This window comes from Emys orbicularis, chromosome 9 (assembly GCF_028017835.1).
Source record: "Emys orbicularis isolate rEmyOrb1 chromosome 9, rEmyOrb1.hap1, whole genome shotgun sequence".
Lineage (NCBI taxonomy): Eukaryota > Metazoa > Chordata > Testudines > Emydidae > Emys > Emys orbicularis.
The window spans coordinates 46,925,563-46,939,021 of record NC_088691.1 but is presented as its reverse complement, the minus strand read 5'-3'; the positions used below and the strand labels follow the sequence as shown (position 1 = coordinate 46,939,021).

At 48.3% G+C, this 13,459-nt stretch overlaps 1 protein-coding gene across 1 annotated transcript in view; it reads right to left on the bottom strand.

The window, feature by feature from the left end:
- Positions 1 to 13,459, bottom strand: part of F8 (coagulation factor VIII) — an 83,907-nt gene that overhangs the window by 64,032 nt on the left and 6,416 nt on the right. Inside the window, exons 2-7 of the mRNA XM_065410755.1 lie at positions 10,858 to 10,982; positions 8,492 to 8,614; positions 7,566 to 7,778; positions 5,674 to 5,745; positions 2,801 to 2,896; positions 492 to 713 (exon numbers count right to left, since the gene is read on the bottom strand). Of these exons, the coding sequence (XP_065266827.1) occupies positions 492 to 713; positions 2,801 to 2,896; positions 5,674 to 5,745; positions 7,566 to 7,778; positions 8,492 to 8,614; positions 10,858 to 10,982 (851 nt within the window). The remainder of the gene's footprint in view (positions 1 to 491; positions 714 to 2,800; positions 2,897 to 5,673; positions 5,746 to 7,565; positions 7,779 to 8,491; positions 8,615 to 10,857; positions 10,983 to 13,459) is intronic.

Genomic DNA, 13,459 nt, shown 5'->3' with positions numbered 1-13,459 from the left:
GCCCCCACTCCACCTCTTCCCCAAAGCCCCACCCCCACCCCGCCTCTTTCCACTCTGTTCCGCCCCGCCTCTTCCTGCCCCTGCTCTTTCCCCTCCCCCCAGCACCTCCTGCATGCCGCTAAAGAGCTGATCCTCAGCGGGCAGGAGGCGCTGGGGGGGGGGGGGGGGGAGAGGAGCTGATTGGTGGAGCTGCCAGTGGGTGCTGAGCACCCTTTTTTTTTTCCTGTCAGTGCTCCAGCCCCAGAGCACCCACGGAGTTGGCGCCTACAAAAAGGTGTAAGTTAAATAGCCCCACTCCCACTTTCAGCTCCTCAGTGTGCCAATTACACCAACCTTAGATCCCCTTGCAGATCAATGAAGGGGTGTGACTGGGTCTAGGCAAGTCTAACTGAGCATGAGGGAGCTGTGAGTTGTGTCACCTCACACATCTCTGATTCCAGCCCATCCTCTCTCTCCTGACCCCTCCGAGCCTGATGGCTGGTGGATGTTACCTTGCTGGTGGGCCGGGATTTGACAAAACATTAGGAACCTGCCGCTGGTGGTGGGCATGGTCTGAGCCGTGAGGAAGGTGGCCGGTGAGATTTCTAAAGTTGCATGCCGGTGGCTCCTCACCAAGAATGTGTGGCCCTCAAAGAAAATAGAGTGCACTTCCGGGGCGGTACCCAGCCCAATGACATGCCAATAGACTGGTCTTTTCTGGCACAAGTGGAGATCTGCCAGGAAGAGAGGGGAAATGCACCAATGAGAGAACAGCTCATAGAATCACACAGCTATAGCCTCCAGTCCACCCAGAGACACCAATGGGCCAACCCCTGACTGGTGCTAAGCTCTGGGAACCTGTCATGCCAGGATCTCTGACTTCTGTTGGGAACTGCAGATGCTCAACACCTCTTAGCATCTGGGCCAGGGGAGTAAGGACTGAGCAAAAAAAGAGGGACTGATCCTGAAGTGAATGGGAGTTTTGCCATTGACTTTAATGGGAGATGGGGTCAGGCCCAGATTAGGGACTTCAAGTTCTGGCCCGTAGGAATTAGGGATGGAAAGGACTCTCCATCTAGAAACACTTGCTGTTCCTCTTCACTTCTCCCCCTGCTTTTTCCTCAGGCAGACTTTTGGGGTACAATTCTTGACTCTGCATCGGTAAAGACACGTGGGCATTTTGCCACTGACTATCATGGGAGTGTGACAGGGCCCTTCAAGATGGAATCCAGATAAAATATTGGTGTGTTGTCTACTCCATCCCTGGTCAGTGCTGGATTGTCTCCTGCTATATTTCCTCAATGCTCCCTCTACACTAGTGTTAGAGATTCCCAGCGCTGAGCCTGCCACCCATTCATTAGTATAGTACAGAAAGGCTAAAAGCAGGGCCCAGTGTGCTACATTCTGTGCAAACATCTAGTAGAAGACAGTCCCTGCCCTGGAGAGCTCCCAGGCAGGGCCGGCTTTAGGAAGTGCGGGGCCCAATTAGAACATTTTTGGCGGGGCCCCAGCAGGGATGACTAACAAAAAAAAAAACATGTAAAAAAAAGCCTTTCACTTCTTCCATGTATTATTTACTTTCCATAACTATATAAATAATAAAATTATATATTATGTACATTGCGACATATATGCTGTTGATCGGTTATTAATGAGCTCGGTTTCACATGTGTGGGTCCCCGCCACTCCCTGGGGATGGTGTGCACATGTGTGGTCCCAGCTGCTCCCTGTCCCCCTCATTGAAGCAGGTGTGCAGGGTTACTGCCCTGGGAACTGCAGGGCACCAGTGGACATGGGGCTGGCTGGAGGCAGGGCAGGGGCTGACTGGAGGTAGGGTCTGGCTGCAGGCAGGGCAAGGGATGCGGGGCTGGCTGGAGACAGGGGTGTGTGGGGCAGGCTGGCTGGCTTCAGGCAGGGTAACAGGGGTGTGTGGCAGGGGTTGGCAGGGCTGGAGACAGAGGAGTGCGGGACTGGCTGGCTTCAGGCAGGAGAGTGCGGCAGGGGTTGGCTGGAGACTGGGCAGGGGGGGCCGGGCTGGTGCGGGCAGGACAGGGGGTGCAGCAGGGGCTGGCTGCGGGCAGGGGGTGCAGGGCTGGCTGGAGATGGGCTGGCTGCGGGCAGGGGGTGTGGGGCTGGTGCGGGCAGGGGGTGCAGCAGAGGCAGCTGGAGCCCCGGCCCTTTAAATAGCCCCCGGAGCCCCCCGCTATCCCAGGGCTCTGGGGGCTATTTAAAGGGCCCGGGGCTCCCCTGCTTCTACCGCCCCGGCCCTTTAAATAGCCGAGGGAGCCCTGAGGAAGTGGTGGGGCTCCAGCGGCTATTTAAAGGGCCAGGGCAGTAGAGGCAGCGGGAGCCCCGGACTTTTTAAATAGCCCCCAGAGCCCCGCAGCCCTACCCCAGGGCTCCAGCAGTGAGGCTCTGGTGGCAATTTAAAGGGCCTGGGGCCCCAGGCCCTTTAAATTGCCCCCTGGGGAAGCTGGGCCACGACGGTACGCCGTACTAGGGCTTGGGCGCGGGGCCCTCTTAGGTGTGGGGCCCGATTCAGGGAAATTGGTTGAATTGGTCTAAAGCTGGCCCTGCTTCCAGGCTAAATAAACAAGACAGACAAAGGTGGGAGAAAGGGATCCCTAGGGAGGCTAATCCACAGCCTAGCAGATCTCAATCTCAGGAATTTTTTCTTGGCTTCCAGTCTAAATACCCCTTCTCTTCAGGTGCTCCTATAACCCTGTTGTGTCACTCTAAGCAATCTCCCTCCTGCACTGCTCCTAGACCGCCCTTCTCCCTCATCCTCCTTTCCCTTCCCCCACTCCTCAGCATCCAGTACCGGGCAGAGAGCCGTTGATATAGCCGTTGATAGCGTGCAGCTGAGCCAAGGGCAGAGGAGTTCCTGTGTTGTTGGGCTCTGGGTACCAGCTCTTCCCTGGGGAGAGAGACAAAGAAGTTCAGCTGGGAGAGTTTTTAGCCAAATGCAATTCATGGAGTGTGATCTGCTGCGAGAGCTGAGGCCTTAGCGTCTGGAGCCTTGCAATCCTGGAGTGGGCAGCAGTGCGCTCTCGGGTGACAGCCCCCTCACGCTGGGATTCGGTCCCCTGACTGTTCATTCTCCTGAACTGGGGGCGCCAGACTATGCTGCCAGGCCTTTCCAGGCCGCAATCAGGCTGCTGGTCAAACATTATTTTTTTATTCTGATTGATTTATCCTGTTTGATTGGATGTCCTGGGCCCAGCATGTTTCTGTGAAGGACGGGGCTCCTTCAGAGCTCTGCCTTCGGTATATTTGGAGTGACTGCAGCACAGCACCTGTGCACTGTTGTTCTGGGTGCTAATCAGTGAGGCCTCGGTGCAGCAAAGCAACTCAAGGACATGCATGACTTGCAGTGTGTGAGGTCAGCAGGACAAGTTAAAATTAAGCATGTACCCAAGTACTTTGCTGGGTCAGGGCCTTAGCACTTGGGTTATTGTGATGATGTGTGCATTCCAATTCCCTGAGATAGCTAGCTAGTTAGATTACATAGAAGGTGTGTATGGGGGGAGGGCTGTATGGCACTAGATAGATAGATAGATAGAGTTGTCAAGGCTGATTCCCCACTCTGGCACTTCAAGTGCAGAAGATAGGGGCCTGCAAGGACTCTAAAAATTAATACTTGCCACTGTATTGTATTAAACAGGCTTGTATTAAACTCCCAAGGTTACAGCTTTTTTCTGACCTTGGATTGGTAAACCACCCAAGTGCAAAATTACTCTGAGAACCCAGGAAGGCGCACTTGGGAATTCCTCCCTGTGGGGTACCCTCAAGCTCTTTCACACCCTCCTCTGGGGAAGAGCTGAGAAAGAAAACAAAGAGAATCAGTTGTTGCCACCAGCTAATAAAAAAAAAATGTGCAAAAACCTCTTAAGACACAGAACTCCAAACCTGTTCTTAAAAAAGGTAAATGTTATTAAAAAAGAAAGAAAGAAAATACATCTGAAAACTCAGGCTACTGCTAGATTTAAAAAGAGCAAATACAAGAATTAAGCATTAAAAATAGCTCTCTTGAGGTCCAGCTTAAAGGTTACAAGCAAAACAAAAGCACCTGGGGTTAGCACAGAGGAATCCACAAGCCATAAAAAATAAAAGGGATAAACCTAATCACGTCTTTCTAGACATTTCCTAATCTACTTACATATCTGTGGTTTTAGATGAGTAGTTTCTAGGTATGATACTGATGATTTTTCATACCTGGCCCAAAGCTTCTTACAGCATCATTGCTCCCTGTCTACTTCTCCCCGAGAACAACAATAGACAGACAAAAGGGGAGTCTTGTTTCAATTTAAAAAGTTCTAGCCTTCCCATTGGCTCTTTTGTTCAGGTCCCCATTCACTTCCTTTTACCTATGCATCACAGTGAGACTTTTAATCCTTTACAGGTGAAGAAAGTAGAGAACAGCTACTGAGAGGGATTTTATTGCTAACTGGCTGGCTGGGTCCATAAAAGGGAGCTACCCCCCTTCATTTATCACAAGAGTGTATGGCATTAGATAGATAGATAGATAGATAGATAGATAGATAGATAGAGGGGGTGTACGGGGATAGATAGATTAGATTAGATATGTTGGTGTGTATGGCGATAGATAGATCCATCCATCCATACATACATACATAGAGGGGTTGTATGGGGAATAGATAGATAGATAGGGTGTGTGGGGATAGATAGGTAGATACATAGAGGGGGTGTATGGGGATAGAGAGAGAGAGAGACAGAGAGAGAGACAGAGAGAGAGAGACGGGGGTATCTGGGGTAGTAAGGGGCTGATCCTGAGAGGTGCTCAGTTCCCATTGTAAAGTGCTGAGTACCCTCTATTCCCACTGAAGTCAATAGGAGTTGAGGTTGCTCAGCATCAGTAAATCTCATCACAATCTAGATTTCCTCTATGGGTTTGACTGCCCTGTGGTCTGAAGGCTGTTTTTTCCATATGCTAGTGGGAATGCAGGGGCCGGCAAAAATTCTTTGCACCTGGGACATCATCAAGTGAGTTAGAGTCATGAGGGTCCCGCTCTGAGAATAAAACCAGTGGCCCAGTACGCTGAACCTTGTGGCCAGGTGGAGGTTATCTTCCAGAGCCATGATGCAGGAGACCAGATTTCAAATACCAGTCCTGGTGTCTCACCCCTCTGGCTGGCAGAGTGGAGAATCTAGACTGCAGTCAGAGGTGGGACTGCAGCATAGGGATACAGACCCACGCTAGCTTTGGTCTAGCTAGCTCAGGTAACAATAGCAGTGAATCCACAACCGCCAGGGTAGAGGTTGGGCTGTCCAACCTCACTTAGGACCCTGGGTATGTGCTTGAGCAGCAAGCCTGAGCTGCTGTGGATTCATTGCTTATTAGATCAAAGCTAGTTCTGGTTTATCCCATGTGCTGCAGTTACACCTCCGACTGCAGTGTCGACACACCCACTGTGTTCAGACTCAGCTCAGGAAGCAGCTCTGCAGCCAATCAAAAAAAGAGACTTTGTTCTCCAGCCCCTTCTGCCAGCCTAAAAGCAAATAAATACATCAAAGAAGGAAACACCCAGACAGTGAACTCCAGCTACTCTAAGGTGCGTTCGGCTAGTTTTGTTTGTAATATTCCAGATGTGCCACAAACCCTCCCAACCAGCAGAATCTGACTACTCTAAAGCCAGGATACAGGATCTGGCCACCCTCATACCATGTACTTACCTTCATCAATCACTGAGAAGAGCAGCACGAATTCTTGCAACGTGCCCTGGGTTCCGTCTTTGGTCAGGGCTCCTACGAGCAACAGGAGAGAGAGAGGTGATGCTCTCACTGTTAAAGAAACAGCAAGGGCGGTGTTGTATCTCAGTCTTCCCCTGGAGACCTTTTGTTCAACCTCTTGGAGGTAGCGAAGCCATTGCTCGGGCTTGCGTGGGTTTGTGCTGTCATGGCTGATCTGGGAGGGTTACTCAGGAGGGAGCCTAATTCTTGCCTGCCACTGCTCATGGTCTTTGTCCAGTGCATGGAGTGATAAGGAAGTCCCCTTATCTGAAGAGCCAGTGATCCTAAGGAGAAAGGCTGCTAGGGGAAAAGCAAAGGCTGCCACAAAGGCTCCCTGGACTAGATACTGAAGGGATAGTTCAATATGTCCTGTCCTGACTCTCTCTTGTGCCATACAGGATTGTATTTAATCACCTGAAATAGTTCATCTTATCTAGGTCTGTGCTATGTTGGCATCACTTTTTGCTCTTATGCACTTCAGGTACTATTGGGAACCAAGTTTTGGTCAATCTCCATTCTGGTCAGGGCCGGCTCCAGGCACCAGACGAGAAAGCACGTGCCTGGGGCGGCACATTGTAAGGGGCGGCATTCCGGCCAATCTTGGGGCGGCCAGCCCAGCCCTGAAAGGGCACGGACCCCAACCTGGGGGGGCAGGAACTAGTGCTGCTCATCGTGCCGCTGGGCTCCCCGGGACGCGCCACTCCCCGCCGCCTGCACCGGCCTCCGCCTCCCGCGCCGCTCTGAGCCCGGCCCGGCCGAGCCGCCTTTAGAGGAGCGGCTGAGCCAGCACCTCCTGCAGCCCCCGGGCACTGGAAGGAGGGAGAGTTCTGCGGCGGCCCGGCGGGCAGCGGAGGCAGGGAGGGAGGGTTCTGCGGCGGCCCGGCGGGCAGCGGTGGCAGGGACAGTTCTGCGGCGGCCCGGCGGGCAGCGGAGGGGCAGGCCCCACTGATCCCGGCGCCGTTTGCACTGTGCCGAGCCCCGCTGCAATGCCGGCCCCACGCGGAGGTCGCAGACCCCAGCCAGCGCTGCCTGTGTCGGCCCCCTTGGAGCCTGCCCGGCCGGGAGAGACACCCCAAGGCCAGAGGGGGGAGCCCCTCTCGCCCGGCTGCAAGCGGACTGCAGCGCCTGGCTGCCCATGGGCGGAGGCCCTGCAAGCCGCCTTGACCGCCCTCCACGCGCTCCCTGCGGCTGCCCTTTTTTTTTTTTTTGCTTTGACAGTCCGGCCGCCTTTTTTTTTTTTTTTTTTGCCTGCGGCGGCAAAAAAGCTAGAGCCGGCCCTGATTCTGGCAAAAGGATCGTGCATAGAATAGGCAAGAGTATCCTAAATTTGGCTTGGTACTACACATCCTACATCATCTGTGTGTGATCTTTAAATCCATGCTGGCATGGCCCCATCTGTATTTGGTCTTACAAAATCAACTTATCTGTGTGAAAAAGCACCTAGACTTACACTGAATAATCATGGCATAGGTGAAAGCATTTAAAAAGGTGGACAAACATTCACACCCTGATATCATTGCCTCAGTAACTGCTTTGGAATCTCTGGGAAATACTAGAAAGTCTTTGAGGGAAACAGACGACCAAGTTATTTCCATCATGGCACTCGAAAGGGTGTTAATTTTCTGGACTGGGAATGGATGAAGGCACCCTTTGGAAAATGTGTCAACCAGAAAATCTGTCAGTCCACAACAGATGCTGTTCCTCCCAGGGCTCCTGCCTTTGCTTCATACTCAGTTTAAGGAAGATTCAAGTTTTCTTTTCAGTCATGACCAAATACTAAACAGTTGATTGGATTAAACCACCCACTTACTTTTCCGATTCCCCATGCCCCTCACCTGGCCTGCAGACAAGCAGGGCTCCGATCAAGCCAGAGTTGATGTCCTTCACGCTGTCAGTGTAAGAGAAGTAGGAGTAGGTCAGACATGACGAGTCAAACTCTGTTGGTCCTTGGTCTTCTAGGATTTCCCAGACATACGTGTGGGTCTTACCAGGATTCACCTCGTCATCTTCTTTCTCAGCCTGGCTGGTCTCATCCTTATACCCTGCCCCTAAAGCCAAAAGAGTAGCCCATTTGTCACTGATGACCTCATATCCACTGCACCAATGACCTGTCACCACACAACTGCCCTTTGTTTTATTATTATCATTCTTAAAAACAGTCTGGGCAGCCCCTACCTCATCTCATTCTCTGTGCCTCTCTCCAGATTCAGCTGGTTACCATCTGATACCTCTGTCTGACAGCTAGTTTTAGTGCAAACAGAAGATCAATGTTAAATAGCCAAGTAATGGGTTAGTTCATTATCTGAATACTTTTTTAGTTTAAACCAGATTATTACTGGATGGACAGTTTCTGTTTGACTTTTGCTGATTTCAAACTGGTGCACTAGAAATCCTGTGATAATTTCCCTTAACCATCCAATCACCTATCCATCTATATACCCAACCCACTTGCCTATGGCCCTAATCAGTGGTCTCTGAACACCCACCAGGAGTTAAAAATATGACAATGCTCTCTCTCTTTCCCTCTTCCCTGCCCCAGGAATCTCGCTGGGTGGTAAGGTGGGGTTTTGTTGTTGTTTGTTTTTAATGCATCCATGAGAATGAGGTTTATGATGGGAAAACCTGGGCAAAAAGGTTGCTTTTCCATTTAGCGCTGAATGCAGCACGATATTCTTCAGCTCCCTGCTCCCATATCTCTGCCCTCCTGCAAACAAGCACTGTGTAAGCTTTTGCAGAGCCAGAGATAAGAGGCCAGACTTACCCTCTGATGCTTTCCAGTATGTCACACCCACAGCATGGAGGCTGAAAGGGCGGGAAGCCAGATTCTTAAAGGTAACAACCACCGTGTCATAGACTTCAGCTCGGATGGTGGGGCCCAGGAGACCTGAAAGAGCGAGAACGCTGCAGGGCAACTGTTGTACATACAACCCGCTGAGCTAAAAACAGAGACACAAGGGGTGTAGATCATATCCTGGAGAGGGACAATAGAAGCCCAGGAGTGTGTGGTGCTTGATAACTGGAGAAATAGCCAGAGGTATGGGGGTGGGGGACATCACACTGGGAGGCCTAGGAACATAGGACTGGAGAAGAGACCGCTTGAATCATCAAGTCCAGTCCCTACTATCGCAGGCGATCCGTCATAATCTTATCATGGAGGCATCATGGAGAAATCGGAGCTCTCCAGGCAGAATTGAACAGGATACCCTGGGGGGCAGAGAGAGAGACCCCCTCCTGCAGCCTCCAGTTCTGTACAGTGTTCGGATGGACATTCTGTGTAGTGTATGGGTGCTGGGTGGGATGGTGGCCTGCGCTATGCAGGAGGTCAGATTAGATGATCTGGTGGTCCCTTTTGGCCTTGGACTCTATGATGCTACTACAGCGGCGTAACGTGCTGTTGAAGCAAAGCCAGGCGATCCCGGCTAGTACTCGTGAGTCTATGAGTGAACATGTCACGAGCAGAATGTGAGTTACTCTGCAGGTCCCAGGCCAAACTGTCCCAAAAGCCAGGGGTCAGTTAGGATGATGTGGTACAAATCTTCCCTAGTTACTAAGGCAGTGTGAGGGGGAGGACACTGGCAGGAAGCCATGTGCAGCCTTCCAGAGCCAGAGCACGTGTCACAGCATCCTGAGGTGTTTATGAAGACTGGAGAAATAAAAAGCAAATTGAGGGTGATCCTTGTGGCTCTGAGAGGGTACTGAAGGGATTGTGCTCTTAAAAAGCATATAAAGCTCAGACGCAGGGTAAAATTTTCAAAAGCACCTGATTTAGGAGCCTAAGTCCCATAGACTTTCAATCAGACTTAGGGTCTGTCTCCACTGCAATTGGATGTGTGATTGCAGCATGTGTAGACATACCCGAGCTAGCTGTAATCTAGCCAGCGTGGCTGCCAACAGCAGTGATGCTGCAGCAGTACCGCTAGTTGCCTGATACATATCCAGGGTTGCAGGATGGCTTTTATAGCTCACACAGCTGCGGCTTCACTGCTATTGGTGTTCGAGCTAGCTAGACCAAATCTAGCTTGGCTATGCCTACCCATGCTGCAGTCGCACCTCTGATTGCAGTGTGCACAGACCCTTAGACTCCTAAGTGCTTAACTCAGTTCTGAAAATGGGACTGGAGCTTTTTGAAGATTTTAACCCTGGATAATGACCCCCAAGTCCAAAGGAAACAAGATCCCACTTGTCCTCTGGAGCTAGAAAAATATTATCTGAAAATAAACATTGCTGGGTTTTCCTTAAAGAAAAAACACTCTTTAAAATAACAGCAATATCAGCACAGCTGTAAAGGGAATATAATTTAGCAATGTGCTTGAAGAGGCTTCAATGTATTGAGCACTTTTAATAACCTTAGAGGCTACATGTCACTGACTTCAACCTATATTGTATCCAAAAAGACCCCAAAAGACTCCAGAAAGATATGAGGAAGACAAGTTGGGTGACCATCACAGTTACAGTAACACTGCACCCAGCAAGACATGGCATGTGAATAGATTTATTGCCAAGCTTGTCCATCATGCTAAGGATGAGCAAAAACCAGATCAGTTGGAGAGGAAGAAATGTATTTTTTCACTAAGAAATAAACATCTTAAGGTTTAAAAGAATTGTTTCTTTTTAAGCAACTGAAAGTTGTGAAAGCTCAGAAATGTTACTATGCAGGGGGGAAAAAGTGGAAATGTTGACTTGGACCAAGGAAAATTGAGTTGAGAATATACTGCATCTCCTTCTTGTACCAGGTTTGTGTTGTTCAGAGGGTAGCTTGGTTCCCTGGGTAATTTCTTCCCCATTGCCTCATCATGCTAAACTTGCTGGTATGCTGCAAAACTAATGCTGCAGTGCATTGCAAGTCATTACTAGTATTTTGCAATAGATGGCTGCATTTTGATGGTGGGTGAAGTGATCGCTATATATAATTTGTAAGGGGCTTTGGGATTCTTTGGGATGAAAGGTGATCTATCTATCTATCTATCTTCATCATTGTAGTATATGATATAGTATATCCCCAGTTAAAACTATATCTGTCTAGGTTCCTGTACCACTCTCCTCACCATACTATCTAGTATAAATAAAGACCATTAGATGTATATAAAGCTATAGCTCATTAGACTATTTAACAATCATTCTCTTTACCCATCCAGGCTGGTTTGGGCTTAGTTTGCGTGAACGAGGAATCAGTATATTCCACAAACACCGCCTTCTTGTACCGAGTGGAAATGCCAGACATAGGTGACTTTTGGCCTTGGACCCCTGAAGCTCTGCATTAAAGAAGGAAAAAATTAGCACTGGTTGTACAGATCCATCTATAAGGTGTTTACAAATGCCCCTTTCCTCCCTCGTCCCCAAAATATCATACCCTTGTGTCAGTTCTAGTCAATACCTGCCCTAATACACCCTGTACATTTCCTAATACCCGCTGCATGAGTTTTTAAAATGTTATTACTAAGTTATCTGTAATAACGTAACATGATGAGTCATTCTGGATTAAGATGCATCATAATGAGACTTCTTACCACTTTATACAATACACACATGCTGACAAGATCCACTGATGAGTATGATTGATCGATTGATTGTGAACATGTGACTCTATCTATCTGAGGTGGTAAGAGCTTGCTAAGAAACATAAGCTCTATGTGATCCTTTATCCTGCATAATACAAGGGCCCATGGTTGCCAGATTTCCTCAAACATTTATGTTTACCTCTTTTCAACTGCAGGCACATCAGATACACTGTACCAGCTCAGAGCACCTAGCCCATCTAATCTAGCACCCTTCTTTCTGTAGGAGCCAGTCTCCCATGCTTTAAAGAAAAGTAAAGCTCATAATGCACCTGCTCAGCTGTGGAATGCTTTTCATAAGGACCCTCTTCATCCAAAGAGAAAGAACCTCATAATGACTGACATGTGGATTAAAATCATGGATTTCCTTCATGCATTAGACTATAGGGTTGTGGGGACAGAGCCCTTGTCTTCCTATGTTTTTACAGTGCCTTGCACAATGGGGCCCTGAGTTTGACTGGGAATTTACCACTGGGTTATAATTAGGGTTGGAAGGATTAGATTTTTATCGGTAAATGTCAGTAAATGTCAATTTCAACGTATTCACACAAACCGATGCCAAAATATTTCCATTGATAATAATCAAAATGTACAGATAAGCAAAGTAAGAAAAATGCTGCTTGAGAACTTATTAGAGTTTCATTTAAGGATAGTTACTTTGTATATTTTGACATGTGATGTTGACAATTTGTGTTCTAACATTTATAGAGCTTTAACATTTTTTATTCTCAACATCTACCATCATTAAATAATTATTGCCAGACTCTTACCCCATAATTTCCTGTGAAAATTTAAATAGATAAAAATAGAAAAATGCATAAAAATAAACATTGATATTATCTGTAGAAATTATTTTTGGAAAGATCAACTTCTTTCAAGTTAGTTATAATGCAGCCCTTGCAATCCCCACATGCTAAGCCATGGAGCTGCAGCCTAATGGGGCCAGTATATGCACAGAAACAAGCTGATTTGCAATCGGGGCTGTCAGGCACAGAATTTTTCATTGCCAGTTCCACAGGGTGAACTTTGCCAAAAGACATGTATGTGGTTGTCTGCCCTCTACTGGTTGCAAAGTGTCAGACCTTCTCATGGGGCGGTGAGCTTTGGTGAGCTTCCCAATGAGCTTGCTCAAGAGAGGAAGGTTAGATGCTGAGTATTCAGATACTGAAGTCTGTTAATTATGCATGTCATTTCTGACCTGCATATACAGTCTTTGGCACCCCAGATAGCCCTGCCCTGTGTCCAATGCCTTGGCAGTACCATATTCCAGCTCTCATCCTCTGTGGCAGGGGACCAGGATAGATTTTTGAATTCTGCTTAGAGATTAGAGTGAGGTCCTGAAATTCATTTAATTTATATCCTAACTAGGATTTGCACCCTGGTCACTTAGCAATCAGATGCTATCTCATTGTGAGACGGAAGGCAGCTTTAATGATTTAGCACACTGACTGCACCACCTAGACCTACTATTGATTTTTTTTTAAAGCTGCTTAACAAACTCATTATCCAGAAGAAATCCAGTAAGTTTCTCAGGATAACAAAGCTTTGAATTTCTCCAGGGATTGTAGAGGCTGCCTTATCAGTCTCAGCCCACAGACCATTTCCAGTAATGAATGCTCTCACTGTTTGTTGCAGCATGTTTTCTTTGGAACACAAACCAGTTGCTATTTTTCCCCTTGAAGAAATGGAAGAGATTTCTCTCCCCTTATGACTAATCCTTTATTTGTAATAACATTAGCTGGCTTAATTTTTCCTAAAGGGGAAATGGAGGGGGACTGAGTGACACAGAAAACTGGGAAGGGCCGGGGTTATAGACACATTCAATGAACTATACGTCTGAAAAATTTCCCCAAGCTCTACTGATGAGTGACTGTCTCCTGAATCCACAGTACAAGATAGCAGCAGTGCAAGCATCTCCATGCCACCCAACCAATATGCCTGTAACCTGGTCTGGATGGATTGGAGAAAATGAGATGAATTTAGTCTCCACGGTTTATTCAGTCAATGGCCTCTTTACTGAGCTGGCCAGTTAGTTCCAGTTATAGCTGTGATTTCTGTTGCTCCTTGCCCACTGGCAATTGAGATCACCAAACTCATTTCACATTAGCCACAGTACTGTCATTAGATTGTACCATTTTGTACTCACTGGGTGGTGTGTCCCAGATTTAAGCTGG